Source organism: Mirounga angustirostris, unplaced genomic scaffold, assembly GCF_029215605.1.
Source record: "Mirounga angustirostris isolate CCGP_5_RB_7025 unplaced genomic scaffold, mMirAng1.0.hap1 SCAF_13, whole genome shotgun sequence".
NCBI lineage: Eukaryota > Metazoa > Chordata > Mammalia > Carnivora > Phocidae > Mirounga > Mirounga angustirostris.
In genome coordinates, this window is record NW_026991721.1 from 101194849 (window position 1) to 101222178 (window position 27330).

General features: G+C 46.2%; 3 protein-coding genes and 1 long non-coding RNA gene across 10 annotated transcripts in view; 1 reads left to right on the forward strand and 3 right to left on the reverse strand.

The window, feature by feature from the left end:
- The window catches only part of DIXDC1 (DIX domain containing 1), a 59815-nt gene extending 53985 nt beyond the window's left edge, over positions 1-5830 (reverse strand). For 2 of the 6 annotated variants that reach the window (XM_054512305.2, XM_045895049.3), the window contains exons 1-2: positions 5421-5800; positions 1214-1279 (exon numbers count right to left, since the gene is read on the reverse strand). In XM_054512305.2, the coding sequence (XP_054368280.1) occupies positions 1214-1279; positions 5421-5480 (126 nt within the window). In that variant the 5' untranslated portion in view covers positions 5481-5800. Of the gene's footprint in view, positions 1-1213; positions 1280-1900; positions 2030-5420 lie in introns of all 6 variants that reach the window. The other 4 variants (XM_045895052.3, XM_064577442.1, XM_045895056.3 and 1 more) reach the window with 4 other exon arrangements.
- LOC123857818 (uncharacterized) lies at positions 5119-14760 on the forward strand. The gene is made up of 4 exons (XR_006793964.2): positions 5119-5190; positions 11893-12018; positions 13797-14061; positions 14648-14760. It is a non-coding gene; the product is annotated as an uncharacterized LOC123857818 (long non-coding RNA).
- CUNH11orf52 (chromosome unknown C11orf52 homolog) lies at positions 14466-25516 on the reverse strand. 2 transcript variants are annotated; one of them, XM_045895060.3, is made up of 4 exons: positions 21609-22753; positions 16937-16974; positions 15754-15806; positions 14466-15533 (listed from the first exon to the last, which is right to left on the reverse strand). In XM_045895060.3, exons 1-4 carry the CDS (start codon positions 21638-21640, stop codon positions 15285-15287), a joined length of 372 nt encoding a protein of 123 aa, XP_045751016.1. In that variant the 5' UTR covers positions 21641-22753; the 3' UTR covers positions 14466-15284. The 2 variants fall into 2 exon arrangements, with proteins under 2 accessions (XP_045751016.1, XP_045751015.3); XM_045895059.3 differs by lacking the exon at positions 21609-22753 and adding an exon at positions 25458-25516 and having other exon boundaries at positions 14467-15533.
- On the reverse strand, positions 25336-27278 carry HSPB2 (heat shock protein family B (small) member 2). The gene is made up of 2 exons (XM_045895057.3): positions 26478-27278; positions 25336-25987 (listed from the first exon to the last, which is right to left on the reverse strand). The coding sequence occupies exons 1-2, from the start codon at positions 26569-26571 to the stop codon at positions 25533-25535; spliced, it is 549 nt and encodes a 182-aa protein (XP_045751013.1). The 5' UTR covers positions 26572-27278; the 3' UTR covers positions 25336-25532.
- Between the last annotated feature and the right edge of the window lie 52 nt (positions 27279-27330).

Genomic DNA, 27330 nt, shown 5'->3' on the forward strand with positions numbered 1-27330 from the left:
TCTTCACTTCTGCCTGAATCTTGACCCTGAAACCTCTCTTGCGCCAAAGGTTACTTTCTTTCTGTTTCTCTTTGGAACCTGCCCTTCCTTCCAAACAAGTTTGCAAACCCAGCCTCTCCTATCTCCTCTAAGCCTCAAGGTCAAAGAGACTTCCTACAGGGGACTTCTTTGGTTAGAGTTGCAAAGAGCACTTACTGGGCTTCACCAGGAAAGTCTGTCATCTACTGTTCCTAGTGCAGAAAGCATCCCAAACTGAGCTCTGTGGCTCCCTGCTGGCAAGCAGGAAAGACAAACAAGAGAAGCAGTGGGGCTCTGGTGGTGTGCTGGAGAGTTCAGGAGGAGACCTGACTGGCTCCGGAAGGAAATCAGCTTCACAGTGAAACCAGATGCCTGTGTGGGACCGAGACCCTCCAGCAGCAGAAGATGAGGGGTTGGGGATACGCTGCTGAGAAACTGAGGGGAAAGCAGGAGGTTTGGAAAGCTTGAGTTATTACTGGCCTGAATTCTGCCAGTAAGAGAACATAATATGGTGTAGCCTATTAACTCTTTCAGGCCTTTACTGAGCCAGGAAAGGCGACTTACTCATTGAACCTGGTGGCTAATTAGGTAAAAATGAAGCTCACAAGTAAAAATATCATTACATTTCTTCTTCCTATATGGGCCATGCTCTTCATATTAGTGTTCAGCCCAGTGGTCGAAGGATGATATACCACAAAGTGAAAAACTAAAGACTTTATGAAATATTTCATTTCCTAACCTTATTTTAAAATTCCCACTAGTTACAAGTTCCACAAACACTCTGTTCCTTCAGGAGTACATGTTATAAAGTAAGTGCTCAATAAATGCATGTGAATAAATGAATGAATGAATGAGACAGACATCACTGCAGATGAGTGTCCCCTATCCTAGAAACAGAGCATGGAGCCCACTCTTAGGGCCTTTGGGATTGGTTCCCTGTCCCCTTATCATACCTGACCATTGAAGGTCATGTTCATGACTACTTCAGTGGGGCCTGGTTTGGGGATAACACATAAGGAAATATATTCAGTCCAGTGTCATTTTGAGACTTTGGTCCCTGCCACCTACACAAGGCCAGTCACGGCCAATGAAGCATTTCTAGTTCTTCCCAGTCTCTCTGAAGTGCCTGGGGGAGCGGCACCTGGCAAACAGTGCCCTATCACTGCTCCACACGCCTGGCCAGCCCATCACTCACCATGAGGAACATAAAGCTGCCTGAGAGCTTGCTGCCAGGGAGCATCTGTTTAGCTGGCATTGACTCCTGTGGGAACAAAGCCAATGAGCCTGGGTGAGGAGAAGAGGAAGCAGTCAGGATAAAAAAAAAAAAAAGGGTTAGGGAGTAATAGTGCTTTGTTACATTAAAGACTTAACAGGCCTTTTAATTTCTACAGCAAAGCACAGAGGAATTCACTGTGGAAATGTGTGAAAGCCTGTGGTTGGCCCCATGTCGCAAATCCTACTTCATGGAAGGCACAGGGCTCGGAGGAGTGATGTTTGCTACGGCCACTCCAACCTGCCAATCCTCTTCCTCATTCATCCTATGTACCCCTTATGGGGATGACACCAGACAAAGGCTCTCCTTGTATTTCTCAGGGACTGCCACGCAGATGAATCTCCATGTGGGATCTAAGTTTCTACTATTCTACTTGGAGGGAAACGGGTAGGCAAAGTCTTCCAGGTTGTGCATTTCAAAAATTAAGGCTCAGACAACTCCCATCCAGTTGACCAACATTTTAATAAGTCATTCCCCATAACTTTCAGTCCCTTGGGCCATTTACACCACAGCCAGGCTCAGGTTCGCTCTGCCTGACAAACAAGATTTCTATATCACCACAATTTTCCCAAGTTTGATACTCTGAACATTTACTTTATTTTCACTGACCTGTGAGCTCCACTAGGGAACAGACTCTATGTTATTCGACTTCTATTTCCAGAGCCTGGCTGGTGTCTGGTGAACACAGTAATTCAGTGAATGCCTGTAGAATGAGTGCTTCCATGCCTGTTTGCCACACTAGCAGGAAAAAAGAGTTTGGCTTCAGTGAGCAGACAGGTTGGGAAATATTTGGTGCTTTTCAGGACATCCTTAAGTAGAAGAGATCCCTATGATCTCCCATGAACACGACCTCTTTTAGGATGCTTATTGTGGTAAGCATACTATTATGGTTTAAAAAATTTTTTTTCAGCACACCTACAAATCTCTCCCTACAAATTCTCTGGAAGCAGGAACCAGATGTGTTTCAATTATTTTATCCACCCCCTCACCCAATAAATGAACTAAATAACCAAACGAATGAATGTTTATTGACCAAACCATGTTAGAGTCTCAGGTCTACCAAAACCTTCCAATACAACCACCCAAGTCTTTTTAAAAGAAAGTTCAGCCCCCAGAAAAACACTTGCAGAAATTTATGTTGGCACATCAACCAAAGACAACATTCATAGGACAACATCAATACCAAGTAGCAGAGAAAACATATAGCTTTGAGGCGCATGCAGAATGGGGAAAATGTGAACTGTGGATAGCCTGGCCAGGCCCAGAGCACAAGAGACTGGGGATGACAGCCAGGGTAGGCTAGAGAATGTGGCGGTAGCCAAAATTTGTGGATAACTCACAATGCAGATCAACCATGTCAGTAAGGGGAACTGCACTGACAACACTGACCTAGATCAGTTCCGTGGGGAATTTGTCAGGTGTGCTGAAGCAAGGGCTTTATCCAGGGAAGGTGGCAGAAGAAAATCGTCATGCACAGTTACGCATACTGGCAAATGGACCGAGAACAGGGCCAACAATGGATAGAGGGAAGCCTTGATTCAGAGGGTAGGGTTTCTCTCTGCTGCAGGGTTCCCTTATAATTAACCAATTAGAGCCATAGCTTCATTTCCTGTGGCAGTTTTCTCTGCCACACAGAATGAGGTCACAGCCCTAACCACACAGATCTATAAAGCATCTGGGAGATGAAGAATGGTTTCAGATAAGCTTGGATCATTCCCCAGAGATGACTGGACACATGTGTGGGTATTCTTAGCCTCAGTAGGAAGAGCTTCTCAGAGGAATCAAAGGGTATTCTGACACCAGCTTTTAAGTCCCTATTTACATCCTTATCACATGACTCTAACAAAAGAGATAGAATATTACTAGATCTATCAAGCAACTCTAGATGCTGGAATAAATCAATCAGGGCTCCATCAACTCTGAAATAACAAATTGTAGCAGTATTCAGTAGTACTAGATATGATACTCTAAGTGAAAAGGATTATTTAATATAATTTATTATGTATGTGAAAGAATTATTTAAACTCTCAGGGGCCATTGGGATTTAACATATTACTATGAGTAGTATTTAGATGATGTCAATTTCTCAGAGAAATCAGAAATACCTATTGGCTATCAGAGTTCCAATCTACAAATAGAAGGGATGGATTTTACATAAGCCCATGAAGGGGACAGAGGAAAGCATACAGGATGGGCAGGAAAATCAAACATCAGACAGGGACAAGGGGCATTACTGCATTATTTTAGATGAGTTCATTATAAAGTTGTGTGCGTTGTTTTGATGAAGAGACTGTGTTACCACCACAAACAGAAAACTCTCCCACTGTCCTTTCCCCTTATGTCTTACCAGAATGGGAGATCAGGGGATATTTATGCAAGCACTAAAACATGAAAAAGACAGCCAAGTCTTTTGGCTCTTTGGTTGAAAGGTTTGGAACTGAAAAGGAACCGAAGGCAAAGGCTAGGGCTGCCTGTGCTGGTTTCCTCCACCTAAGAAGACAGTGGGACCTGACACCCAGGGGCTGAGTTAAAAAGCCGGGAAGCTATAGAAGGACCTAAGGAGCTTCTGCCACAACTGGTAGATGGGTCAGACAGTATGAAGCTTGAGACCAGGGGAGCCCCAGAGGCCAAGAGTGAGAGAAGAGGAAGCAGGAATACTGGTAGCACTTAAAGAGGTGGCTTCCAGGCTCCGTGGTGTTTCATCTCTCAGACTGTGGCTCTTTCTTAACAATCCCCTCACGTGTGTTCAGGGAGGGTTGATGCAAAATGAGGAGCCCTGCAGTGCAGGCAGGATGCAAGCTCCGCCCTTCCGTGAAGGCTGTGACATCCCTGGGCCAAAGGAAAATCCCAACTCGGTTCATTAGGTGGGGACAGCATTTCTGCAGTTTTTCTGTGTCAGGAACAAGGCTGGGGCACAGGGGCAAGGGCTGGGAAGGTTCCGAGACAGGTCGGCTGCGGAGCTTTTTAATTAGAAACAGGAATTGAGGAAAGAATGTACAGTGCAGCGGGAGAAAGAAACTCTTACACACACATTCATGAGAAGGGTCACCTCTGGGGAACAGGCCAGGATTGGAGGGGTGGCCAAAGGTACAGAGTCTTGCCTGTAATGTTCATATTAAGAAAAGAATGGATTCATGCGTTGTTTAACTAAAAACTGATCTTCAAAAAGCCTTATATTTAAGAAGGACATAGAAGGAAGAAAGAGAGAGGTGGAAAGAAAAAGAAAGAGGAAGAAAAGATGAAAGACACAACCAACAGCCTAGTTCTCCTTGTAAAGGTCTCCCTGGATGCTGGAATCAGGTGACCCAAAGGGGTGGGGCTTGGAAGCATTGGAAGACACATGGAGCAAACCACAAGGTGGGGGGTAGAGTCCTAAACCAGAATTTCCTGCGTCACAAGAGAAGAAAATGGAAGAAACAACAGAATTCTGAGAGAAAACAGTGAAAAGAAAAAGACCCCCAGCCAGTCCTGGCCCATACTGCCGGTCAGATCGACGGTCCAGCCCCCCTACTCTCACACAGAAGGGAGCAAATGCTGGTTCCCCTGAACGGGGCCAGGAACTCAAGCAACCTCTCTCCTCTTAGGTCCTGTCTGCCAACCATGCCCTTGGTTGTGAAGAAATCCACTGCCCGGAAAATGGAAAGAGATATAAACACGAAGAGAGCACTTCATGTGGACCACCTAGTCACCCTTAACTCTCTCAAACTTTCCACCAATGCAATTCCACCCCACCCCTAACTTGGCCCAGCCAGTTAGATCCTGAAATACAACGAGCACTCTTGCCATACATGCCGGGTTTCCCTGGGGATTTTCTTGGGGAGAATCCCCGGGAAGAGTGGAGACCACCTCTTTTGGAAGGAGATGACCTCTGAGTTTTTGGTCCTGTCTGTTGGGCTCAGGTAAGCCCCCAGGGAAGGGCATCGCTCAGGGGAACTGGAGGCAGGCGGCCCTTCAGATTTCTCCCCGTTAGCCATCTCGTCTGCACCGTACCCACCACCTTGGCCCCTTAGGGCTCTGCGGGGGAAGTGATCTGGGGTCCCCCTGAGGATGGGGGCGGGGAACCCTTCCAGAGATTAGGCGGGAGGCGCTGGGGGGAGAGGAGCTGGGAGTGGGAGGAGCAGACAGTTACCTCATTGAAGCCCTCCTGCAGGACGTCCAGTAAGTTCCCCCGGGTCAGGCAGGCAAGCATTGTTCCTGGCGGGGGCTCCCCGGGCGGGGTCTCCAGGCCAGGCAGCGGCCGCCGCCGCCTCCTCCCTCCGCACACAAAGACTCTGCTCAGCTCATGGGGATCTCTCCGGAGTCCCGCAGGCCACTCACTCACTGCAAACCTAGACCCGAGCCAAACTAGCGCCTTCCACTGGGCATGCTCGCGCCGGGCCTCGCCGGAGGGGCCCAGGCGCTGTCGCGGTTCCTATAGAAACAGCTGGGCGCGCAAAGGGTGGAGGGGCGCTGGCTGGCAGCCCCCGGCCAGGAGTCCGTAAGGGGGAGCACCGCGGGCGCGCGGGCGGGCTGGTGTGCGCGCGCACCGCACACACACACACACACACACACACACTCTCTCTCTCTCTCTCTCTCTCTCTCTCTCTCTCTGTCCGCACAACACACATACACCGGGCTGGGGGCGGGCGTGTGTGCCTACACTGCAGACACCTACACACCAGGCCCCCGGCGGGCGTGCGGGTATGTGTGCGCGCGCGCTGCGCACACACATCCGCGCGAGCGCACACACATACACTCGACACACCGGCGGGCGAGCCGGCGTCTGCATGCGCTTGCAGCCACGCACGAGCTCACACACCGGGCCCGCAGGCGGGAGTACCGGCGTGAACGCGCGCTACACACGCGCGCACACACACGTTCTGCTGGTTTAAGGCCCAACGCTCCACCACAAGACGGGTGGGACGGGGAGTGAATCGGGATTTTTTTTCTCCCAGACTAGCTGAAAACAGCAACCTTTTTCCGTAAGGGGCCTGGACAGTGAGGCTGGACTAAAGAAGGGGAAGCAGAAGGGACAGAGAAAAAAGAGAGAGAGAAAGAGAAGAACCACCAGAAGGAGAGGGGGGTAAAAGAGGATAGAGCTTTAGTTATTAACAGTATTAGAACACATTTAATAGAAATAGTGGTAAAGAAATACCACAGGATCATAACAGAAACATCAAGGGGAAACCAAGGATCACCAAGGCTTTACCCAAAATATCTGTATTTCTTTTAAAAATAACTGCTAAGGGGCGCCTGGGTGGCTCAGTTGGTTGAGCCGCGGACTCTTGATTTAGGCTCAGGTTATGATCTCAGGGTCCTGCGAGGGAGCCCCGCCACGGCCTACCCCCTTCCTCAGGGAGAAGTCCACTTCAGGATTCTCTCTCCCTCTGCACCTTCCCCCTGCTCTGTCGCTCTCTCTCTAAAATAAATAAATCTTTAAAACAAACAAATAACAAAAAATAACTGCTAAAAGGTAAAGCCCATATTTTTAGTGAGCTTTAAATGAATTAAATGGGTTTTAATTGAAATAAACACTACAAGGGCGCCTGGGTGGCTCAGTCCTTAAGCGTCTGCCTTCTGCTCAGGTCATGATCCCGAGGTCCTGGGATCGAGCCCCGCCTCGGGCTCCCTGCTCCGCGGGAAGCCTGCTTCTCCCTCTCCCACTCCCCCTGCTTGTGTTCCCTCTCTCGCTGTGTCTCTGTCAAATAAATAAATAAAATCTTTAAAGAAAAAAAGAAATAAACACTACAGGTGGGTGGGGGGTGGGATAAATGGGTGATCGGTATTAAGGAGGGCACTTTTTACGATGAACACTGGGTATTATACGTAAGTAATGAATCACTAAATTCTCCTGAAGCCAATATTACACTATATGTTAACCAAAATTTAAATATTTTGAAAAATAAAATAAAATAAATACTACAAAAATGCCCTGGAGTATTTGAAAGAGTTAGGTAAAAGCTTCCCCAAATGAAATAGAGAGCTATTCCCCTCTGTTTCTAGTTATTCAAGTCACAGCCTTGCTTATTTATTTTTAGGACTACTAGTCATTTGTACTCTCAGTGCACATTCTTGTTTCTATAGGGAAACTGGAAGCTGAAAGAACACCCATATTATATTACACCTCGTGATCCCAGATGGAGGGGAAGGATTTACAGAATGTTAAGGCTCAAAGAAGGTCAGGGCCTTGCCCAAGGACACAGCTGGTCAGTAATAAAGGCAGTTTGAGGATCTGGGACCCTACACTTATGATTTTGCAGAAGGCCCAAATTTCTTCCCCAAATACCCACTGGTACCTTAGGAGGAAAAGTCAGAAACATTTCTTTTCAACCTAATGACCTCCTCCTCAGCTCCTCAGCTCACTTAAAAAGAAACTTGGTAGGGAGCATCCAGAACTAGCAACATATTGCCTGAATGTCTAAAGCTGCTAAACACAATGATACTTATAAGAAAGACACACCTCCCACCCCAACCACAGCAAGCAGGAAGCAGAAGGCCACCAGAGGTGTTCCATGGCTGGTGCTGATTGAATGCTCTGTATTCAATTCTGACAAAGGCTGGGGAAAAGCCATGGCACCAAATAAAACTGAACCTGATCAGCCCATGAATCAGAAAAGCACTGTCCTTCGTAACTGGGGAATTTAACTGCCAAGAATTCCCCTTGCCATGACCACAGCTCATGGTAATACGATCAGGTGAGTCACTAACCCATGTTAATGCAACAAGGCCCTTTTAAAAGAGAAGCACGAAACTTCCAACAACATAAAATTGCATGCAACACATCTACATGCATAGTGATGCAAAACCAAAACACCCAGTTGGTGGGTCCCTGGATAGAGGATTCTGATTGGTTGCTGGCCCATCATGCTTTGGACAAAGTAAGTATTTGAAACATCAGAGGGAGGTCCTGCTGATAGTTATATGGCAAAAGGTCACTGTTTCTCAAAGAACAAGTCCTTTATCCAAGTAAGACCTGTGAGCTCAATATTCCTAGGAAAAGACTCATTAAATCATTGGATTTTAAAGCTAAAAAAAAAAAAAAGATATTTGACACACATGGAGGAATGAAGACTAGGAGAGCTATTTACATGAACTCAGCAAATCAATATGAGAGCTAAGATCTGAACCAAATGCCTCTGAGGCTCACAGCATGCTGGAGGGAACTGTGGTGAACAGATACAAGATTTATTATAGGGCATATGGTCCACAATTGCACTATTCCCTAGAAATCTGTAATTATATCAACCACATATCCTACAGTAGTGGTATGCAATAGAATTTTCTATGATGGTGGAAGTGTTCTATTATCTGTGCCATCCAATCCAGTGGCCACTAGCCACACGTGATTAGTAAGCACTTAAAATGTGGCTAATGCAAATGCAGGACTAAAATTTAAGTAGCATTTAATTTTAATTCATTTAAATTTAGATAGTACCCACATTTCATAATATTCTGTGCCATTTTCCCCATACAATTATTGAAATGTTACAAAAATTATAATATTTTCACATATAGACTGCCTCTCACACTTGGAAAAAGCACAAAATTCCTGTTGGAGCATATAATCTCTAGGGGGTTTTTTTGCTCAGAAGATGTGCTCACTATATTTATCATGGTCTGCCTTACCAAATAGCCCAGGTGAAGAACTGAGCTTTAGTTCTAAGCAGCACTAACATTTACTGTTCCCTCCATCTGCCCCATCTCGCTCTGCTGTCACATCAGCATAAGAGCTGGGAGGGTAAGTGGGTTAGCTAAAAGAACCAGGAATAACGAGGACAATGATCTGCATCCTGTAGTGCTAGAACAGGGGGAAACTGAGAGCTAGTCCAGGTAGCTAGAACCACTCCCACCACTTCTGGCTTGTCATTCACTCTGCCTGTGAGGAGAGGCAAAGGGTCCAAACTAGCCACTTTTTGCCTATCTCTGCCACGCTGCCTGATTTCTGAAATTATACCAGACCTCCTCGGTCCTATATTATTTTAACAGTAATGGCACAGATACTTCCCTCACCAACTAAAAGCTACCCAAATATCTATAGACAACCATAATGATAGCAAAATTGAACTTCTACTATGTGCCAAGCCCTATACTAAGCACTCACATACATTAGCTCATTTGATGGTCACAATTACTATAAACAGTAGGGGTTTTTTATTATCCCCATTTTACAGATGAAGAAAGAGGGGTCTGGAGGATAAGTAATTAGCTAAGTGGTGAAGCCAAAGTCCAGGTTCTTTTTTTTTTTTTTTTTTAAAGATTTTATTTATTTATTTGACAGAGAAAAACACAGCGAGAGAGGGAACACAAGCAGGGGGAGTGGGAGAGGGAGAAGCAGGCTTCCCACAGAGCAGAGAGCCCGATATGGGACTCGATCCCAGGACCCTGGGACCATGACCCGAGCCGAAGGCAGTTGCTTAACAACTGAGCCACCCAGGCGCCCCAAAGTCCAGGTTCTTAATCATTATGCAATCAATACTTTTATATGATGCTTGAGACATAAAAGGTACTCAGTAAATGTTCTTAGTTGAATGCATGAATGAATGAGTGGAGGAAACACTGGCAAACTCATTCATCACTTATATTCATACAGACAATAATATGTTTGCCTAAGTAAGCCTTAAATAGCACTGTCATTCGGTGAAAATATTGACTGTGACTTCTCCCTATGTGGAAATGTGTGAAATTCACACCTATGTCAATTTAATACATCTATCGTGGGCAATCATTAATGACTATAAAGAAGCAGAAAGATGGTCTGAATAAACAGATAATTAAAATTGTCAATGGAAATATTTTAAATGACTCTGAAATAATTTCTTAATCTTTTTCTATTTTCACACATTAGCAAGTTTCTTGGCTGTAACATATGTTTACAATTTCTACTGCATTTATCTTTAGAGACATCAGCATAAATGTACACAAAAGGGCTCACATCTACTGCCAAAGGCCCCAAACGTGTCCTGGCTCCTAAACTGTTCTCTGTCTCCTGGCTCTTCTGCCAGCGTTAATCTTACTGCCACAATGCATTCGTCCTCCTGCTCAAATGGTCAAGTGTTCTCAAACACTCCTTTTTCTTGTCAGATATAAATTCCTCATGCCCCACTCTTAAGGCCCTCTCCCAAATTGCCTATGCTCTCCCAAATTGCCTAGCAGGCCCCTCTCTGTCTCACACGTTCCCAGGGCTCATTTTAACCTCCCATGCCTTCACCACTGTCCTTCTGCCTACAATGTCCCACACTTCTGCTACTCAAATCTTTACTATGCCTAGTTCAAGTTATGCTTCCTCATAAAACTCCTCTGACCACTTTTAGTTTTCTTAAAATCAAGGCAGATCTGATCTTAATCTGTCTCAAATACTCAAGTCCTAGATAACCCATGGTTCATTCCTATTCTTTTTTCAGGTTTCTGCTCAAATATCACTTTTACCTGTTCAGCCTTCTCTGACTACCCTATCTGAAATGACAATACCCAGGGCACCTGAGTGGCTCAGCCTAAACTTTTGATTTCAGCTCAGGTCTTGATCCTGTGATCGTGAGTTCAAGCCCTGCATTGGGCTCCACCCTGGGTGTGGAGCCTACTTAAAAAACAATAAATAAATAAAAATAAATAAAATGACAGCACCCCTTCACCCAGGCACTCCCATTCCTCTTTGCCTAATTTATTTGTATTTTTCTTCCTAGCATTCATCACTGTCTTGTGTATTCTATATTTACTTGTCTGTTTGCTTATTGTCAGTATCTCCCTGCCCAGAATGTAAGTAAGGTCCATGAGAGCAGGGAATTTTGTATGTTTTGTTACTGGTTTATCTGGTTTATCTCCAGAACCAAAAATGTTTCCTGACACATAGTAGATGCTCAATAAATCCTGGCTGAATGAATGAATATTCCTCTTTTTATAATTCAAAGGTCATAGCATTTTCTATATCACTTAGCATTTAATTCTAGTTAATTTAGAAGTAGGAATCTTTGTCTCTTTCAGTGTATTTCCAAGACAAATATAAGTAATTTCTGGTAGCCTTCTATATTTTCTTCTACTTCATCAATGCATTTTTTCATTAAACATTCACTAAATATATTGAGTGCCTATTATATGTCATTATATGCCAGATCCCATTCTTTTAGCAAAAAAACTTAAGGAACTCACAGTTACACATAAATACATGAATACACACAGAGGCAAGAAACAAGACTGAAAGAAAGAATAGTAAGACTAGTAAAACTAAGAATCCAATATTAGTATCTGGGGATAGAGTGTACAGGGTGAGTGTGACAGACTGGGTGGGAAGAAAAAGGGAAAAAGAGACAGAATGGTAAGGGCCTAGAGTAGGATGTTGCCAAAGTAATCACCAGATGCTAGTGCTTAATATAAACTGTACTTAGGCAGATATGCAAATACATTCTACATGAATTTTTGAAATTCACATCTCAAAAGTCATCAGCCGGTTATCCTAAGGTAAAAATGAGATTAAGACTAGCGACATCTGGTGGATATTTTAGAAGTGACCCTTGAATGTCTCTACTGTGTAAGCACTACACAAGCCCCCATGCCTCTGGACTGCCAATTCATAATATGTTAGGGCTCCACATTACTAACCACACTATCATGAAATAATCTTTCTGCAGGACCTAAGGTCTCATTGCAAGAGGTAGCCAGATTTCTACCAAGAACCCTTCTATCTCTCAGCTGATGACCTTCTGCCTTTTGGAAGATGTATATATAATTTGATACCAGGATTCTTCTTTTAAAAGGTAACTTATTACTTAAAATGTTCACCTCCTTTGACCTAGGAATTCTACTTCTGGAACCTGATTCTAAGAAAAAAAAAGTCTTAAATGAGGAAATCAATTTGTTATTTACAATGGGGGAGGGGAATCTAAAAGTTGAACAAACAGAAAAATTGTCAAGAAAATTAGAACCATTATAATGTTTACCAAACATTTGTAATAAAACAAACATTTTTTTTAAAGATTTACTTATTATTTATTTGAGAGAGAAAGAGAGAGAGCACAAGCAGAGAGAGGGGCAGAGGGAGAAGGAGAGAAGCACACTCCCCACTGAGTGTGGAACTCAATGCAGGGCTGGAGCTCATGACCCTGAGATCATGACCTGAGCAAAAATCAAAAGTTGGATGCTTAACCGACTGAGCCACCCTGGCACCACTTGATTCTCGCTTTTTTTAAAACTTAATGTTTGTTAATTGTTAAAATGTTTGTTTTAGGGGCACCTGGGTCAGTGGGGTGTCAGCTTCTCCCTCTCCCTCTGCCCCTCCCTGCTGCTCATGCTCTCTCCCTCCCTCTCTCTCAAATAAATAAATAAAATCTTTAAAAAAATTAAAATAAAAAAATAAATAAAATCATGGTTTGCAATATTTCCCAAATGCCCTATAATTAACATGCATTATTTAAATCTTTTAAACTGCATATATTCTGATTAATTGCTATAATTTTTCAACTTCTCCCTGATTTTATTAATAATGAATCAAGGGAGATAGAATTTCTACAAGAAGGGGAAGCAAGAAAAGAAAGCAAATACATGACAATTTTGTTCCAGGATCTGAGTCTTGACGAAGAAATCCCCCAGTTGTGGAACTGTACCAAAATTCCATTAATGTCATCACACTCCTTTCAACAGTACACCAGAAACTTACAGAGGGCTCTGCTGGCAGCAGGGAGTTACAGAGTCTCCTAACCACTTGAGTCCCCATCTTCAGAGTCCCTAGAAAAGCCGGATCAGGGCCACCTTAAAATAGGAAGAGGGAGAATGTACAAAAATACAGGACAGGAAAAAAAATTCCAGAGCTAAACCAATCTAGTAGTGTCAGTCCCCTGCCCCAAATCTATCAACTTATGTCATCAAGAAGTTTCAGAAATGGGACCCTGGTTAGCAGGAAGTCCAGCCAAAGATACTATCATCATAACAGGACTATCCCAGGGGTATTTTAAAAACTAGCCACTTAGGCTTAATAGTAATAAAGTAAAGAGCAATGCTTCCCTATCAGTCAACCAACAATGCATTTTCCCTCTTCCCTAAGATTATCAGTAAATGACCACAGTAAGAATTCTGAAGACTATCAAGACAAATACTGGGAGCTCTGCTTATGGGCACTTCCATTCATCCTCAGCAATTCCATTTTAACCTAGAAAGTCTGCATTTATATTTTAAGGCAAAAATTTTTACATAGCACTTTGAGTTTACAAAGTGTTATCACCTACATCATCTTATCGGACCGTCATAGTAAATAACTGTTGGAAATAAAGTTCATGGTATTACACCCCAGCTAATAGTAAACAGGCTAGGGAGTTGCTCTGCCAATTAGGAGTGGAGGCAGTTTTCTAGCCACTTCTTCCGAATCCACTTGCTCTAGGTGTACGCCAGAGAACAGGCCAGGAAAACGATGATAATGATGATAATGGCAGCCTACATTTGACTACATACTATGCACTGTTCCAAGTGTTTTAAATACTCACATTCTATGAAGTCGATACTATGATTTACCAACTATTTTGCGCTGTGATTCCATTCTCAGTACTGTGTCCGTCCTAAGGAATCATCCCTCTTAGGGATAAATCGATGGGCATCGGTATTTGGGAAGGATGGCATACAGACTGAAAGGGGACGTGCATTACTACTCCAAGCTCTGAAAGTCTGAATCTGGAACTTCACCCTAAGAACATGTAAGGCTCAGAGCCGGCTCAGAACCTGAAACTTCCGCCTCCTTCTTTCCAGCAACGCCCCCCCCCCATCTCACCCCTCGGTGTGTCCCTCTTTCTGATCTGAATGCTCAACCAGTGGTAAGTATATTTTCCAGGCACCCCCCCCCCGCCCTCCCTTCCCCCGCTTTCAGCACCTACCTCTTAAATCATCGGTGTGTCTGGTTCAGCATCTCTGTCCCCAGCCCTTCTGAGCTCTGCCTCCTCCTGCTACGGCGTCGCCGCTGCGTTCCCGATGCCATGGTGACGCGGAGGCCGGCCCCCGCCCGGCCCCGCCCACCTCCAGCCCGCGCGAGCCAGGCCCTGACAACCTAGGCCCCGCCCCTTCCTTGGCCGGCTCCGCCTCCTTACGGCCCAGACGGCAACCCCAGCAGGCCTTGACCCCGCCCCCTACCTCCCTGACCCGCCTCCTGCGGGCCGAGGCCGCCCCGCCCCCTGAATGCCAGGACTGGCCCAGGGAGCTCCGCCTTCTGTAGATGGAAACCCGCCTCCTGGGCGTCCAAACCAGAGCCCCGCTCCGCCCCAGCCAAGGCCTGTGGGGTCCCGCGCGCGAAGTGTCTGGATTTCCCGGCTGCCCTCAGGCTGAGGGCTTCGCTTACGTAGAGCCTGCAGACCCCCACCCCGGAAAAGCACCAGGCATGTTCCTTATGCGATTTATTGATCCTAGCGGCTCCGCACCTGCGAGAGCCAACGATCCAACCAAGGGGAGTTTCCGGGCCATGCAGTGCTGTCAATGACTTGAAGTATTCGTAACCGATGGTCAGAGATCGCTTCCTCCACGTCTCAGCCCTTGCCCTCGTTTGTCTGTTGAGGTTCTGGGACCCTTGACCCAACCACCGAAGGAATTGCCCAAGCCAGCTCTGGGGGCTGTGCACAAGAACTCAGAATGCTTTTCCAGAGCACCTCTCCTTCTTCAGCTTTGGAGTTTAAGGTGTGTAAAAGAGACACCACTAAATTAAGCCCAACAAAATCAGCTCAAGTGCCGGGGTAACCTGTCCTATAAGCACTTTTCTTGAAAGCAGGAGCAAAGGAAGGGGTCAAAAAACTTCCTGCGCCCTCATCCTAGCCCCCCTCATTTTGTGGAACTCCATCCACCCCTAGCTAACCCAAATACCACTCCAAGCTAATGGTGGCAAGTAAAAGATAGGCCTAGGGGAGGGGCCAAGACTGGGGGCACTCACAAGGGCTCTGGAGTTCTTTAAAACGTGGCAGGCATCTCTGGGCTGCCAGCCATTTCCCCAGTGCAGAGTCTCCCCAGGGGAGTAGTGGTAAAATGATGGAAACAGGTCTGTCCTCCCCAGCGCTCACACTAGGGTCCCGTTCTTGCTGTCATAATGGCATGTGGCCTGGGGGAAGCGAAGGGTTGCGTACTGCGTAGCATTTTCAAACTGCAGGTTCTTCACCTCCAGAGCAGAGCGTGGCTGGGTAGAGCTGCACACTTGAATGTCTGCATAATGTAAGCTGCTCTCCTTCAACCTGAGGCCTCGACTCCTCTCCTGAGACGTGGGCTTCTCTAACACCTGTTCACAAATATGTCCTCTTGTGTCACAGGCCTGCAAGAAACAGACAGCATTAAGGGAGATTCTTGGCTTGCTTTTGCCCCTCACCCACAAAGCAGGGTCTGCAATTCTGACCGACCCCTTTGCTCCTTTGTGGGGCGGAACCAGCAAGTTCTGGTTCAAGATAACGGAGATGTGTGGCAGGGTGAAAAAGCTGAGTCCTCAGATCACATGTCTGAGCAGCCCCCTGGAAGGGCCAGAGGCCTGTCATTACCTTTGCCCTGTTCTGCTGCTTTGGCTGCTTCAGAGCCCGTCCTGCTCGGCTCCCTGAAAGGAAGAAAGCCAACTTAAATTCATCCTCTCTTCCCTGTCTCTACTGAGATTGCCCTCTTTGAATCTCCATTAAACTATTATGGTGGGTTTCTAACTAATCTCCCTGGCTCTGCTCTCACCTCTTTCACTGCTGCCCTTCCCACATCCAAACTCCTCACATGCTCTGCCCATAATATCTTCCAGCCTCATTTTTCACCGGCCCCTGACACAGTGCAGCAAATACATGTTGAGAGCCCATTTTTTGCCAGGCTGTGTGCCACATTCTGGGGCTAGAAGGATGAGCAGACTATTTTCTCTGCCTCAGGGAGCTTACAGTCTACTAGGGGAGACAAATGTGTATACAGACTATTACAGTGCAATGTGGTAAGTGCTCAGCCACACCAATCAGTCACTTTCAATTAACTCAGCCTCTTCTTTCCTGTTTCTCTTTCTTTCTTCTTTTCTTCCTTCCTTCCTTCCCTTCCTTCCCTTTCTTTCTTCCTTCCTTCCTCCCCCTTCCTTTTCTTCCTCCCCCTTCCTTTCCTTCCCTTCCCTTTCCTTTCCTTTTCCTTCCTTCCTTCCCTCCCTCCTTCCTTCCATCCTTCCATCCTTCCTTCCTCTGCAAGAGATAATTCCACTGCCTACCCTTTCCTCTCTGTTCCTCTTCCAGCTTGAGAACTTGCTATATTAGTCCTTCGACATTGGTGTTTTCTCCCATTCTCCCACGGTATGAGTGTGAATCTATTATAGCACTAGTAGATTGCATTGCAGTTACTTGTTTATATGTAAACAAGTCTCTCAAACTTGATTTTGAGCTCTTCGAGGACCAAGATAGTGTGCCTCTCTGCCTCCTCGGGACCCAGCAAAGTGCCTCACATACACTATAAGTGCTCAGTTAATTTTTGCTGGGTGAAGGAAAGAATGAGCAACCAACCTTGCCACTAAGATAATGGAAAGGATGAGACCCAGAGTTTCAGAGCTGGTCTGGAACCCCGGAAGATTTTCTCTGGTGTACTATCTCCCTTTATCCCTTTCCAAGGCTACTCCTCTTTTTCATCCTTATGCCCTTTCCAAAGACACTGGTTCCAGCATCTTCTCTTCTCTAATTCGACCACTCCAAGCCCCTGCCCCCAACACCCAGTTACCTGGTTTCTTTTTCCTCTGGGAAGTTGGTGGGCAGCTCCTGTGAAAAGAAACACAGATCACCCACGTGTAAGAGTCCTGGCCTCAGTCTTCCCACCTTCACCATTTGTTCTGTGGCCTCTTTAACATTCTGGGATGACCTTCTCTCACTTCCCTCTAACAAAGATTCACCCTAAGTCAGCCTGAAAGCATTTATCAAGGGTACCACATCTCTCCCACAAGGATGGTTCTGGAAGGTGGAGTGGTACAACTGACATAACCAAACCCAAAATACAGCCTCAGGCAACCAGGCACAACATGCCAGGGATATGGCTGGGTTGAGGGCTATTCTGGGATTGTCTAACAGGCTAATCCCAGCAGAGGGTAAGGGAAGCCTGCCAAATAATGGGATATTCCTGGATTCAGAGACCCTCTTGCTGCAGCTTCGGTGCCTTTTTTTTTTTTTCCCCAGGGTCTCTGCTAACACGGGGTTCTCACTCTGGGAGTCACAGAAGCTGCCACAACCAGGGCTAACAAATTAGGACCCCTGAAAGCCCTTTTCTAACAGGTCATCTCCCTCCCTGCTTCCCTGTCCTTGTTTTTAATTAACAGAGAAAGTGAGAGATATTTAACCTTTAACATGCACAGCACAGGGAGCTCTGAATTTGGTGAGTGACTCAGCTACCTTGTCCTCGCTGCAGGACAGACCTCATTTCTGAGCTGTAGGACAGGCTCATTTCGGAGCCCCTGGGGTCCCCGGTGGAGCCAGTGTGTCTATGTGATTGTCAACTGTTTGATGGCCAGAGAAAAACACTTGTCTGAGGAAATAGGCTGAATAGTTTGGGGCTTACTCTGGATGCTTTTTCTTGCTAGTGCATTTCCAAACTCTCACCAGAGCCAACCCTATCTGTGTGACTTCTGTCTCCACAAGGAAATTTCCTCCTTTTGCTAACTAAAAAGAAAGAGATAGAGAGAGGAAGGGAAACTTCTAGATCATGTCCATTTTACTACTGTGGAAAAAAATCATGATTTTCCCCACACATATTTGACAGAGGTTTGTGTTTTGGTTTGACTTTTGCTTTTAATGCAGCCTGCTGAGTTCAGAGCAGATAGAATCACCATCTGAAGTTTACAGGTAGTTCAGAAGAAAAGCTTCTAGGTCTTTCTACTTCTGCCACTTCAGCTTTTCCTTTTTTTTTTTTTTTCCTTTAAACCTCTGTCTAGTCATAGCCTTATCCTAGCCTCCAATTCCTTGCCCCTTGTTGCTACTGTTTTCCTACTTACTTCTACTTAAATGGATAAAGAGAACATAAATTCTAAAGCAACAGATTTCGGCGACCCAGTTTTAGTGAATGGAGCCTGTTCCCAAGTTGGATACTATACAATGGCTGGACACAACCTAAATGGAATATTCTGTTAGACTCATAGTTGATAGGATTTTATTTTTAGCTCAGAATTCCAGAAACTAAATGAGTATTCTCCTATATTGGTAGTATGAATAAAAATTGGCTCAATTTTCCTGGAATGCACTTGACAAAAAGTATAAGGAGGCTTAACCATAAAGTATGTACCCTCTGATGCAGCAACTCCATATCCTAAGAAATAAGCAGGTACAAATATGGACGCTCATTGTAGTCTTATTTACAACTGCAAAAAATAGGAAATATCCTGTATGTCTAACATTGGGAACTGACTAAATAAATGGCATCTCCAATCAATAGACCATTATACATCCATTTAAGAAACATGTTGGAAGAACATCAAATAGCATGAGAATCTTACTCTTTAAGTTAATAAAAAGATAATAAAGCATGTTTTGGGATAAAACCTATGCACATAGGCATTTCAAAAGGATTACATGGAGGTGACCCTTCCGAGTCATTGGCCGTGTGGGTTGGGGTCGCCTGAGCCAGGGGTTTTGTGCTGAGATGATTCAAAGCCTGTTAAAAATGTTTGGATCCCTGTGAAGGCCTACTATACCCCAGTTTACCAGGAGATTTGTGTAGGAACGGGGTTAATGGGCTTCACTGTTTATAAAATCAGGCTTGCTGATAAAAGAAGGAAAGCTTTGAAAGTTTTAAGTCCTGCACCTGCTCATGGTCATCATTAATCAGCTTTACTTGGAGTACACATCAGATGGAACATCAGTCTCAGCAATCTCTGTTAGTTGGGAACATGGAGCATCGCTGTACCCTTGTAGACATGTTGTTTCCTTTGTGGCATGAATAAATGTAACTCTGAGGTATACCAAAAAAAAAAAAGGGATCACATGGAAATAGACTAAAATGTACCCATCATTTATGGTTGCTATAAATATATTTAGAATATTTATGGTTGCTTCTTATTTTCTGCTCTTTGGGATTTTCCAAATTTTCTACAGTGAATGTGTGTCACTTTTGTAATCAGAAAATAATAATAAATAATAATAATGATATTTTATTTTATTTTATTTTTTTAAAAGATTTTATTTATTATTTATTTGACAGAGACAGAGATAGCGAGAGCAGGAACACAAGCAGCGGGAGTGGGAGAGGGAGAGCAGGCTTCCCGCCGAGGAGGGAACCCGATGTGGGACTCGATCCCAGGGCCCTGGGATCATGACCTGAGCCGAAGGCAGACGCTTAACAACTGAGCCACCCAGGTGCCCTAATAATGATATTTTAAAATAAAAAGCTCTTTAATTGATATACTGTCTTGAAGTCTCTGTAATTTATTGAGATAATGAGAAACAGAGGAGAACAACATCCAGTCCTACTAGTACTTTAAATTTTTTTAAGGGGTGCCTGGGTGGCTCAGTCGTTAAGCGTCTGCCTTCGGCTCAGGTCATGATCCCAGAGTCCTGGGATCGAGTCCCACATCGGGCTCCTTGCTCAGGGGGAAGCCTGCTTCTCCCTCTCCCACTCCCGCTGCTTGTGTTCCTGCTCTCGCTCTCTCTCTCTCTCTGTCAAATAAATAAATAAAATCTTTAAAAATAAAAATAAAATTTTTTAAGGTTTCATTTATTTGAGAGAGAGAGAGTGAGTGAGCGGGAGGGGCACAGGGAGAGAGAATCTGAAGCAGATTCCATGCTGAGCACGACGAGCCCAATGCGGGGTGCAATCCCATGACCCTGAGATCATGACCTGAGCCGAAACCAAGAGTCAGACACTTATCTGACTGAGCTACCCAGGCACCCCTGGTCCTACTAATATTTTAAGAGGAAAAAGATATGTTTTGGTTGGAATATCAGGGGTAGTGTTTCTAGCCAGGCTCTAGAGTCAGACTGAGGGTATCAGACTAGCTGTGTGAACTTCAGCAAGTTTTTAGCTTCCTCAAGCTTTCATTTTCTTATTAATAAAACGAGGATAATAATAGAACCTAAACCCCATGGACTATTGGAGGAATTATATAAAAAATGTAAACTACTCAGTTAGGTGCCTGACGTATAATGAGCATCAGTAAAAGCTGCTGTGATTACCACCGTCAGAGGAAGAACTAACCAAAAATGAAGGCTATGAAAACTTGGAACAAAGGAAGTGAAGAAGCTGTGACAGCCTTTCTGTAGAAATTCTTGGATGTCAGGGCGTCTGGGTGGCTCAGTTGGATGAGTGTCCAACTCCTGTCATTATACCTGGTACATGTAGGCATTCACTAAAATATTTGTTTAATAAATAAATTAGTAAGAACAGGACTGGAATCCAATGTACCAATTCCAAATCACATGTGCTTTTCAATGTACCTTATCTATTTCTCTAAATATAATGATGATTTTTTTCATGAGCAAGACATCCTCAAGACATCCCCAGGTATGATGATCATGATCCCAGGGTTCTGGGATCGAACCCCGCTATCCCCTGGAAGGTTTAGCTAAGAAAACAGTGAACAAGGTAAAACCAGATCTGGGGGTTTAGAGCCGTTACACCTCTGGGAAAGAACAGTAAAAACACTACAAATAATTTATTGTGAGGCTTTCACATATCCTCTGCTCTTCAATCCTGTGATCTAAACAACATAGGTCATGTTATCTATATTGTATACATGAGGAAAAAGAGAAGTTACAGGACTTGCCTAAGGCTACACGGTAAGTAAATGTGAAAGCTATATTCAAATAGTCCATGGATATTCTCCATCTCCCCACTACCGCCCTTTTAAATGACATTTCTCCAAAGTGTATTTGCTTGATTTGGGAGGCAGTATCATAATACTGGCTAAAAGTATGGGCTCTGAAGTCATACAGGCCTGGGTTGGAATATTGGTTTAGTTCCTCACTAGCCATGTGACCTGGGACAAGTTAACTTCTCTGAGCCTCAGCTTCTCAGCTGTAAGGCCACCTCCCTCAGCATTGTTGGGAAGAGATTGTTTGAAAAGTGCCTGGAGCATAGTAAGCTCTCAAACACTAGAACCATGATTATCATCTGGGGAAGAAGGGAAGGCAGCAAAAGGTGAGGAAGACAAAGAGAAACCATGCCAATTCACCATTCCAGTCCGGCTCTGGCCCCTCAACAGTCAGCAGGCTTGGCTGTGTTTTCTGAGGCTTTCTGAAAGGAGTGAACCCAGAAAGAGGTAATGCTCTGGTGTTGGCACCCGGAGATGTGCCAGGCAGAGGGAGGTGGCAGTGGGAGGTTGGTAGAGAACTATCTGCAGGCTCTCCCTTTTTCTCTGGGCCCCCATGTCCACCAACAGAGACGTTACCCTCCACCCTTTGCCCCTACTCACCAGCTTCCCCCACAGCAGAGCTGGTTTCCCATGGTGTTCTGTCTCCGAGGAGCCCAGCTGTTTTTCTACAGAAAGAGGCTGGTGCATTTCCTGGTTCCTGGTTTAGCTTTCAATAGCGGCTCCGGGGGAGTCTCTGTCAGTGTCAGATTTCAACCCAGCAGGTTGGACTTTGGAAGCCACCTGCTGGAGTGATTCCCAGGTGACTGGTCCCAGCCAAGGGGTAGAGGAGCACACATGGGGCTCCAGGTGAGAGCTATCTCACCGTCAGTATTTGGAGCTGCTTTGATGAAGCCATGAACTTTGAGCTTCGAGCTTCAGCGAAAAGAAACGTGAGATAGAAAAGAGCTCTGGGTTTCCTTAGGAAGTGTTTCTCTACTATCCCACACTGTCGTTGAAATACATCCTCTATAACGGAGTGAAGCGTCTTAACTTATGTTTCCCCAGCACTACTCAGTTTTAATGGAGTTTCGCTTTCAAGGTATCCTGTATCCGTCTCTTATTATCCCTGTCCAGAATCTGGGTTTGAATATGGGAGTCTCTTGGAAACTTAAATTTAGGGAAATGGATTCCTTTTAAGTCTCTGTTGCTTTTGGGCTTAATGTGGGCAAATCGCTTTTTTCTATGAGGGCGAGAAGACTCAACTCATTGCCTAACCCCCTTTCTGGTCAAAAATCATATGGTTCTATGATTGGAATGGCCTCAGCACTTCCTGATCACTTACTTCCTCATGGCCAGCACAGAACTACAGAAGCTCCACTCCCACCTCAACCCAGCTTCTCCTTCCAGTAACCCAACGTCAGACTCATTCCATTCTCTCCAGCGAGTAAGCTGCTGTTGAGTAAATTCCTCTGTAGAAACTATGGGCTCTGGGAGAATTTGTGAAACCCGCAAGGCTTGTCTTCAGGGCTCACGTGGGAAGCTTTCACTAAGTCCTAGCTATTGTTATTACTTCTTTTTTTTTTTTTTTAAGATTTTATTTATTTGACAGAGAGACACAGCAAGAGAGGGAACACAAGCAGGGGGAGCGGGAGAGGGAGAAGCAGGCTTCCCGCTGAGCAGGGAGCCCGATGCGGGGCTCGATCCCAGGACCCTGGGATCATGACCTGAGCCGAAGGCAGATGCTTAACGACTGAGCCACCCAGATGCCCCTCTTGTTATTACTTCTTGTTCTCAGCTACTTGTCAGATGGCAAAGCACCTTACTTTATTATCTTGCGCTGGATCATTGCACTAGCCTCTTACTTCACAACTATGCTTCTCCCCAGCAATTCCTTCTGTATTCTACCATTAACTGTATTATTTTCATCCTGCTACCCAAACCTCTTAGCCTGGCACTCAAAGCCCTCCACAATCTGGTCCCTTTTCAGCCACTTTCTCTAATTTAAAGAGGTAATGGGTAAAGGAAAACACCAAAGAGATTTTATGACCAGAAACTCCAAAGGAATCAACAGTGTATTGTGGTACCCAGAAAGCCTGATATACCTGAAGCAGCATTAATGGAATTCTAGAGTGATAAACAAGGGTGTTGATGATTCCACTGAAGTCTGTACCAGTCAGCCCGTGATTGGAATAATAATTTTAGGTCTACATGTTGAATTTCGAGTTACATTGTCAAAAGGCAGTGTGTTCAAGAGAAAGTTGTCTAGGTGATAAGTGGTTTGGAAAGTCCTAGGGACGCCTGGCTGGCTCAGTCAGTAGAGCATGCAACTCTTGATCTCGGGGTCATGAGATTGAGCCCCACACTGGGTGTAGAGATTACGTAAATAAATAAATAAATAAATAAACTTTAAAAAAGTCCTATAAGATATGGTTAAAAGAATTAGGTATGTTTACTTGGGAAAAGAAGCCTTAAGAGGATGGGATGGTTATTTTAAAATATCTGAAAGGGACTCCCAAGTGAAAGAAGGATTGCATTTATTTTCTGGACATAACCAGACCAATGAGGAGAAGTTACTGAAATGAAGATTTGGGGTCAATAGAAGGAAGAATTTATAGGAAATACATCCCAAAAGTTCTGATGAAGAACTGCCAATAAGAACTTATGAAGTTCTAAGTTCTCTGTCACTTAAAATGTCCCAAGAGGAAGTTGACTAAGAGTTGTAAAAGAATTTGAGTGGTATGGGAATTTGGACTAAATGAGAGGTTTCCATTTTTTTCTAGCCAAGGTACCCTCTCTTTGAAATAAAGCTCACATAAACATAACAATTCCAAAATAGATCAATGGAAGTTGTTCTGGTTGAAGTCTGAATAGGATCCTTTCTAGTTTCTTTTTCTTTTCAACTAGATTAAGGTTCCTGAGAGTAGACAATAAAAGAGCATGTTTTTTTAAATCTATGTTTATAATGTACATCTACCATAGTGTATTACTTGGGGGTTGAGAAACATTTGTTGAATGAATGGATGAACAAACAAATATATCAATAGTTATTTCTCTGAGGCGTGCTTTCATTTTTGATAAGGGGTAATGCTTTAACCACGAATTGAATTCTTTGAGTGAGGGCTCTTATCTTGGGAATCCACAGATCCCTAGGGAGGGGTATATGAATGGATCTCAAGAGCCATGTGAACCTACTCAAACTGTAAGGCAAATTTGATAGCATGTGTATTTTTTCTGGTAAGAGGATCTATTGCTTTTGCTAGGTTTTTCAAATGGGTCTGTAACCTAAAAAAGTTCCGAATCAACCACTTTAATGGAAGAATTTCAGGTGTCCACCACAACCTGGTAAAACGTATATTTGGGGGCAAGGAGGTCTTCTGGACACTCCTCAAATCAAACACGTGCATGAACAACAGAGAGTAATTGAAGAGCCAGACACCCACACTTTCCTGAACACACCATGTCCCTAGTATTAAGACTCTGCTTCCAATTGGGACACCTGGGTGGCTCAGTCGGTTAAGCGTCTGCCTTCGGCTCAGGTCATGATCTCAGGGTCCTGGGATCGAGTCCGGCATCGGGCTCCTTGCTCGGCCGGGATCCTGCTTCTCCCTCTGCCTGCTCTGCCTGCCACTCCCCCTGCTTGTGTTTGCTCTCTCTCTGACATAAAAAAAAAGAAAGAAAGAAAGAAAGAAAAAAACCCTCTGCTTTCAACAGAGGGTTCCCTGGCCATCATCACCTCACAGTTAGCCCTAGACCCCTGCATTTAGTCTTGGATTGGGTGGGTGATTCAGCGATTCCTCTCTTTGGGATGTACATGTTTTCTCTCATGAGCCTCCCCTATTGCACAGGCTGGAGAGACTCTGTGGTTTGGTGACAAGTGGAGAGGCTTCGGTGTCTGTGCCCTGTGCACGCATACTCCACCGCTCGGCATGAGAGGCCATTTTCAGTGGACTGACCTTACTCTGGGAAAACAGGGCTTTAGGCAACTCCCTCCAGCCTAAAACTGTTTTCCCAACCCCTACCCAAAACAGGCCAGACAGGCTGGAGACCCTTGTTTTTGTGTCTCTAATCACCAGCTCAGACAGTGCCCTCTGGGCTGTTTGGACGGCATATCCCTTTTCCCTCCCAGGATCACTCTCTCTTTTGTTGCATTGTGAGAAAATTATGGCTGGGAATTTGATCTGGAGTCAGGTCAGCTTCCGGGTATGATCTCAGCATCCAAGTGTGAGCTCAGGGTGCTGTGACGTTGGGCACATCTAACTGAGGAGCTTTTTGTCTAGCTGGCTCTGACCCCCCCCCTCCCTGCCCATCCCATTGTCCAGGCCACAGAATAGGGAGCAGCACAAACAAAGCCCTGAGATTTGGGTTTATTCAGCTCCACCCAGAACTAAACCAAAGCTATGACACGTCTCAAGGGACCAAACCATACATTGTGGGCCATGCACTGTTCCCTTCCCCCAAGGATGCCGCTACCTCTGGGGTGGTGGGCAGCTGCTCATATCACCGTGGGAGGTAGAAGGGGGTTCGCCCATGCTGGCTCCATGGCACTCAGGCCGCAACTCCGGTTGCCTCCTCCTCTTCCTCGGGATCAGGAGGTGCAGGGAGCAGGGAGATGTAGACCTCATTGACCTCTGTGTCCAAGTGTCGGCCACCCCGAGGGGCCTCCAGGTTAAGGATGCCATCATGGGAGAGAGCGGCGCGGACCCGCCAGGGGTCCACATCGGCAGGCAAGACATAGGTGCGGCAGAACTCTCGAGACACGAAGCCGTGGCGGTCCAGACGCTGGGGGTGCCGGGCAGACACCTCCAGCAGGTTGTCCACAGTCCTCACGGTCACCTCATCTGGGGTAAAGTGGCTCACATCCAGAAACGCCTGAAACTTGCCCTCACTGAGCCTAAGCTCAGAGGCCCCTGCCCTGCTGCCCTCCCCAGCTCCGGTGGCCCGGGGCCGGACATAGTAGCCGTGGTAGAGGGTGGGGGTCAGGATCTCTTCTGGCAGGAGGCCTGAGGGGCAGAGAGAGAAGGCAAGAGGCAGGATGAGGGAGAATGAGGTGGGAACAGGGTGAAATGAGGAGCTCAGGAGATGAGGACCCGAAGAGCAGCCGGGCAGTCAGGACAAGTAGGCAAAGGAGGCAGGGGGACGCAGGGGCTGCAAGGTGGCAGCAGGACAGAGGGGACTGAGACAGGGAATGAGATGGGGGTGGAGGAGGGCAACCCAAACGGGGACCGGTGGACAGAAGGGGAGTAAGAAGGCACAGCAAGGGGGACAGGGGCAGGTATCCGGGCATTGCGGGCAGGGCATCTGCAGCGAGGTCAGTAGCAAGGGGACAAGAACCCCGCTTGGCGGGGTGGAGGGGGAGTCTGGGGTGGGAGATGGCTCGCCCCAGGAGTTCAGTTAAGCCCGGAGTGGGGTGGAGGCCAGTACGGCTGGGAGGTCAGCCCAGAATTTCAGGAGGTGGGGGTGGGAGGCAAGGGGGTGGCGTCTGTGCCGTACCTTCTCCGAAGCGCTGCTCGCCCAGGCGGCTGGGGTTGGCAAATTCGTACTCGGTGGTGGCCGGGTGGGCATGTGGCACCGAGCGGCCCGACATGTCTGCAGAGGCGTCGGCGGCGCTGGTCCGAGGTGCAGCCCCAACAGAGCAGCGACCCCTCCAGCTGCCTGGAGAGCCAGGGCTCGGTCGGAGGTGGGGGCGGGGTCTACACCACCCAAAATAGTGCGGAGCCTCTGGGGGGGAGGGGCGAGGAGCAGGGCCCCTGAGCGCCAGCGACAAGTGTGTGACCAGCGCCGCCTGGACCCCCGTGCCCTCCCCCGCACACCCTTCAGCTGTCGCAGGCTGCCTGAGGGGACAGCTGGGGGTCCTGGCTGGGCAGCGAGCTGGGGAGGGGAGGCTGGCGCCGGACGCCCTGGAGAGGCTTAGCCGAGACCCTTACAGTTTGCACATTTTCCACACCTCCTCCTCTCCTTCTAAGTCCCATGCATCCTGTACCCTACTTCATAAAGCTCTCCTGGTTTTAACGTTCTGCGCGCTGCGTAAGGTGAAAGATGCAAGAAACTTTCCCACCCTTTCTTTGGGGTGGGGTGAAGGGTCTTCTGCCCAGATTAATGTCAGGGTCCTCTCCTGAACCCAGATCAACCCCGAGCACCACAGAGATGCCTGACACTGACTTGTTGGTGATCACTGCTCTCCTCCAGGGACCCACAAAGAGTTAATGTCCCTGGGGCCCAGCCTAGGAAGATTCCAGTTCCTGCCCAGGCCCAAGATAGTTGCTGGCCCAATTCCCCTGGCACACTAGGCTGGAGAGGAGGAGGAGGGGCACGCCACCCGCCTGCTTGGGATTCCTGACTCCCT

What these genes read in the sequence shown, in the direction of transcription:
- CUNH11orf52 (XM_045895059.3), bottom strand. Translation starts at nt 25,516, where the DNA reads ATGGGCGAACCCCCTTCTACCTCCCACGGTGATATGAGCAGCTGCCCA. An exon ending in AGCTGCCCACCACCCCAGAG is followed by an intron (nt 16,975 to 25,457) that starts GTAGCGGCATCC and finishes TTCTTTTCACAG; the next exon opens with GAGCTGCCCACCAACTTCCC. An exon ending in CCAGAGGAAAAAGAAACCAG is followed by an intron (nt 15,807 to 16,936) that starts GTAACTGGGTGT and finishes TCTTCCTTTCAG; the next exon opens with GGAGCCGAGCAGGACGGGCT.
- HSPB2 (XM_045895057.3), bottom strand. Translation starts at nt 26,571, where the DNA reads ATGTCGGGCCGCTCGGTGCCACATGCCCACCCGGCCACCACCGAGTAC. An exon ending in CGAGCAGCGCTTCGGAGAAG is followed by an intron (nt 25,988 to 26,477) that starts GTACGGCACAGA and finishes TCTGCCCCTCAG; the next exon opens with GCCTCCTGCCAGAAGAGATC.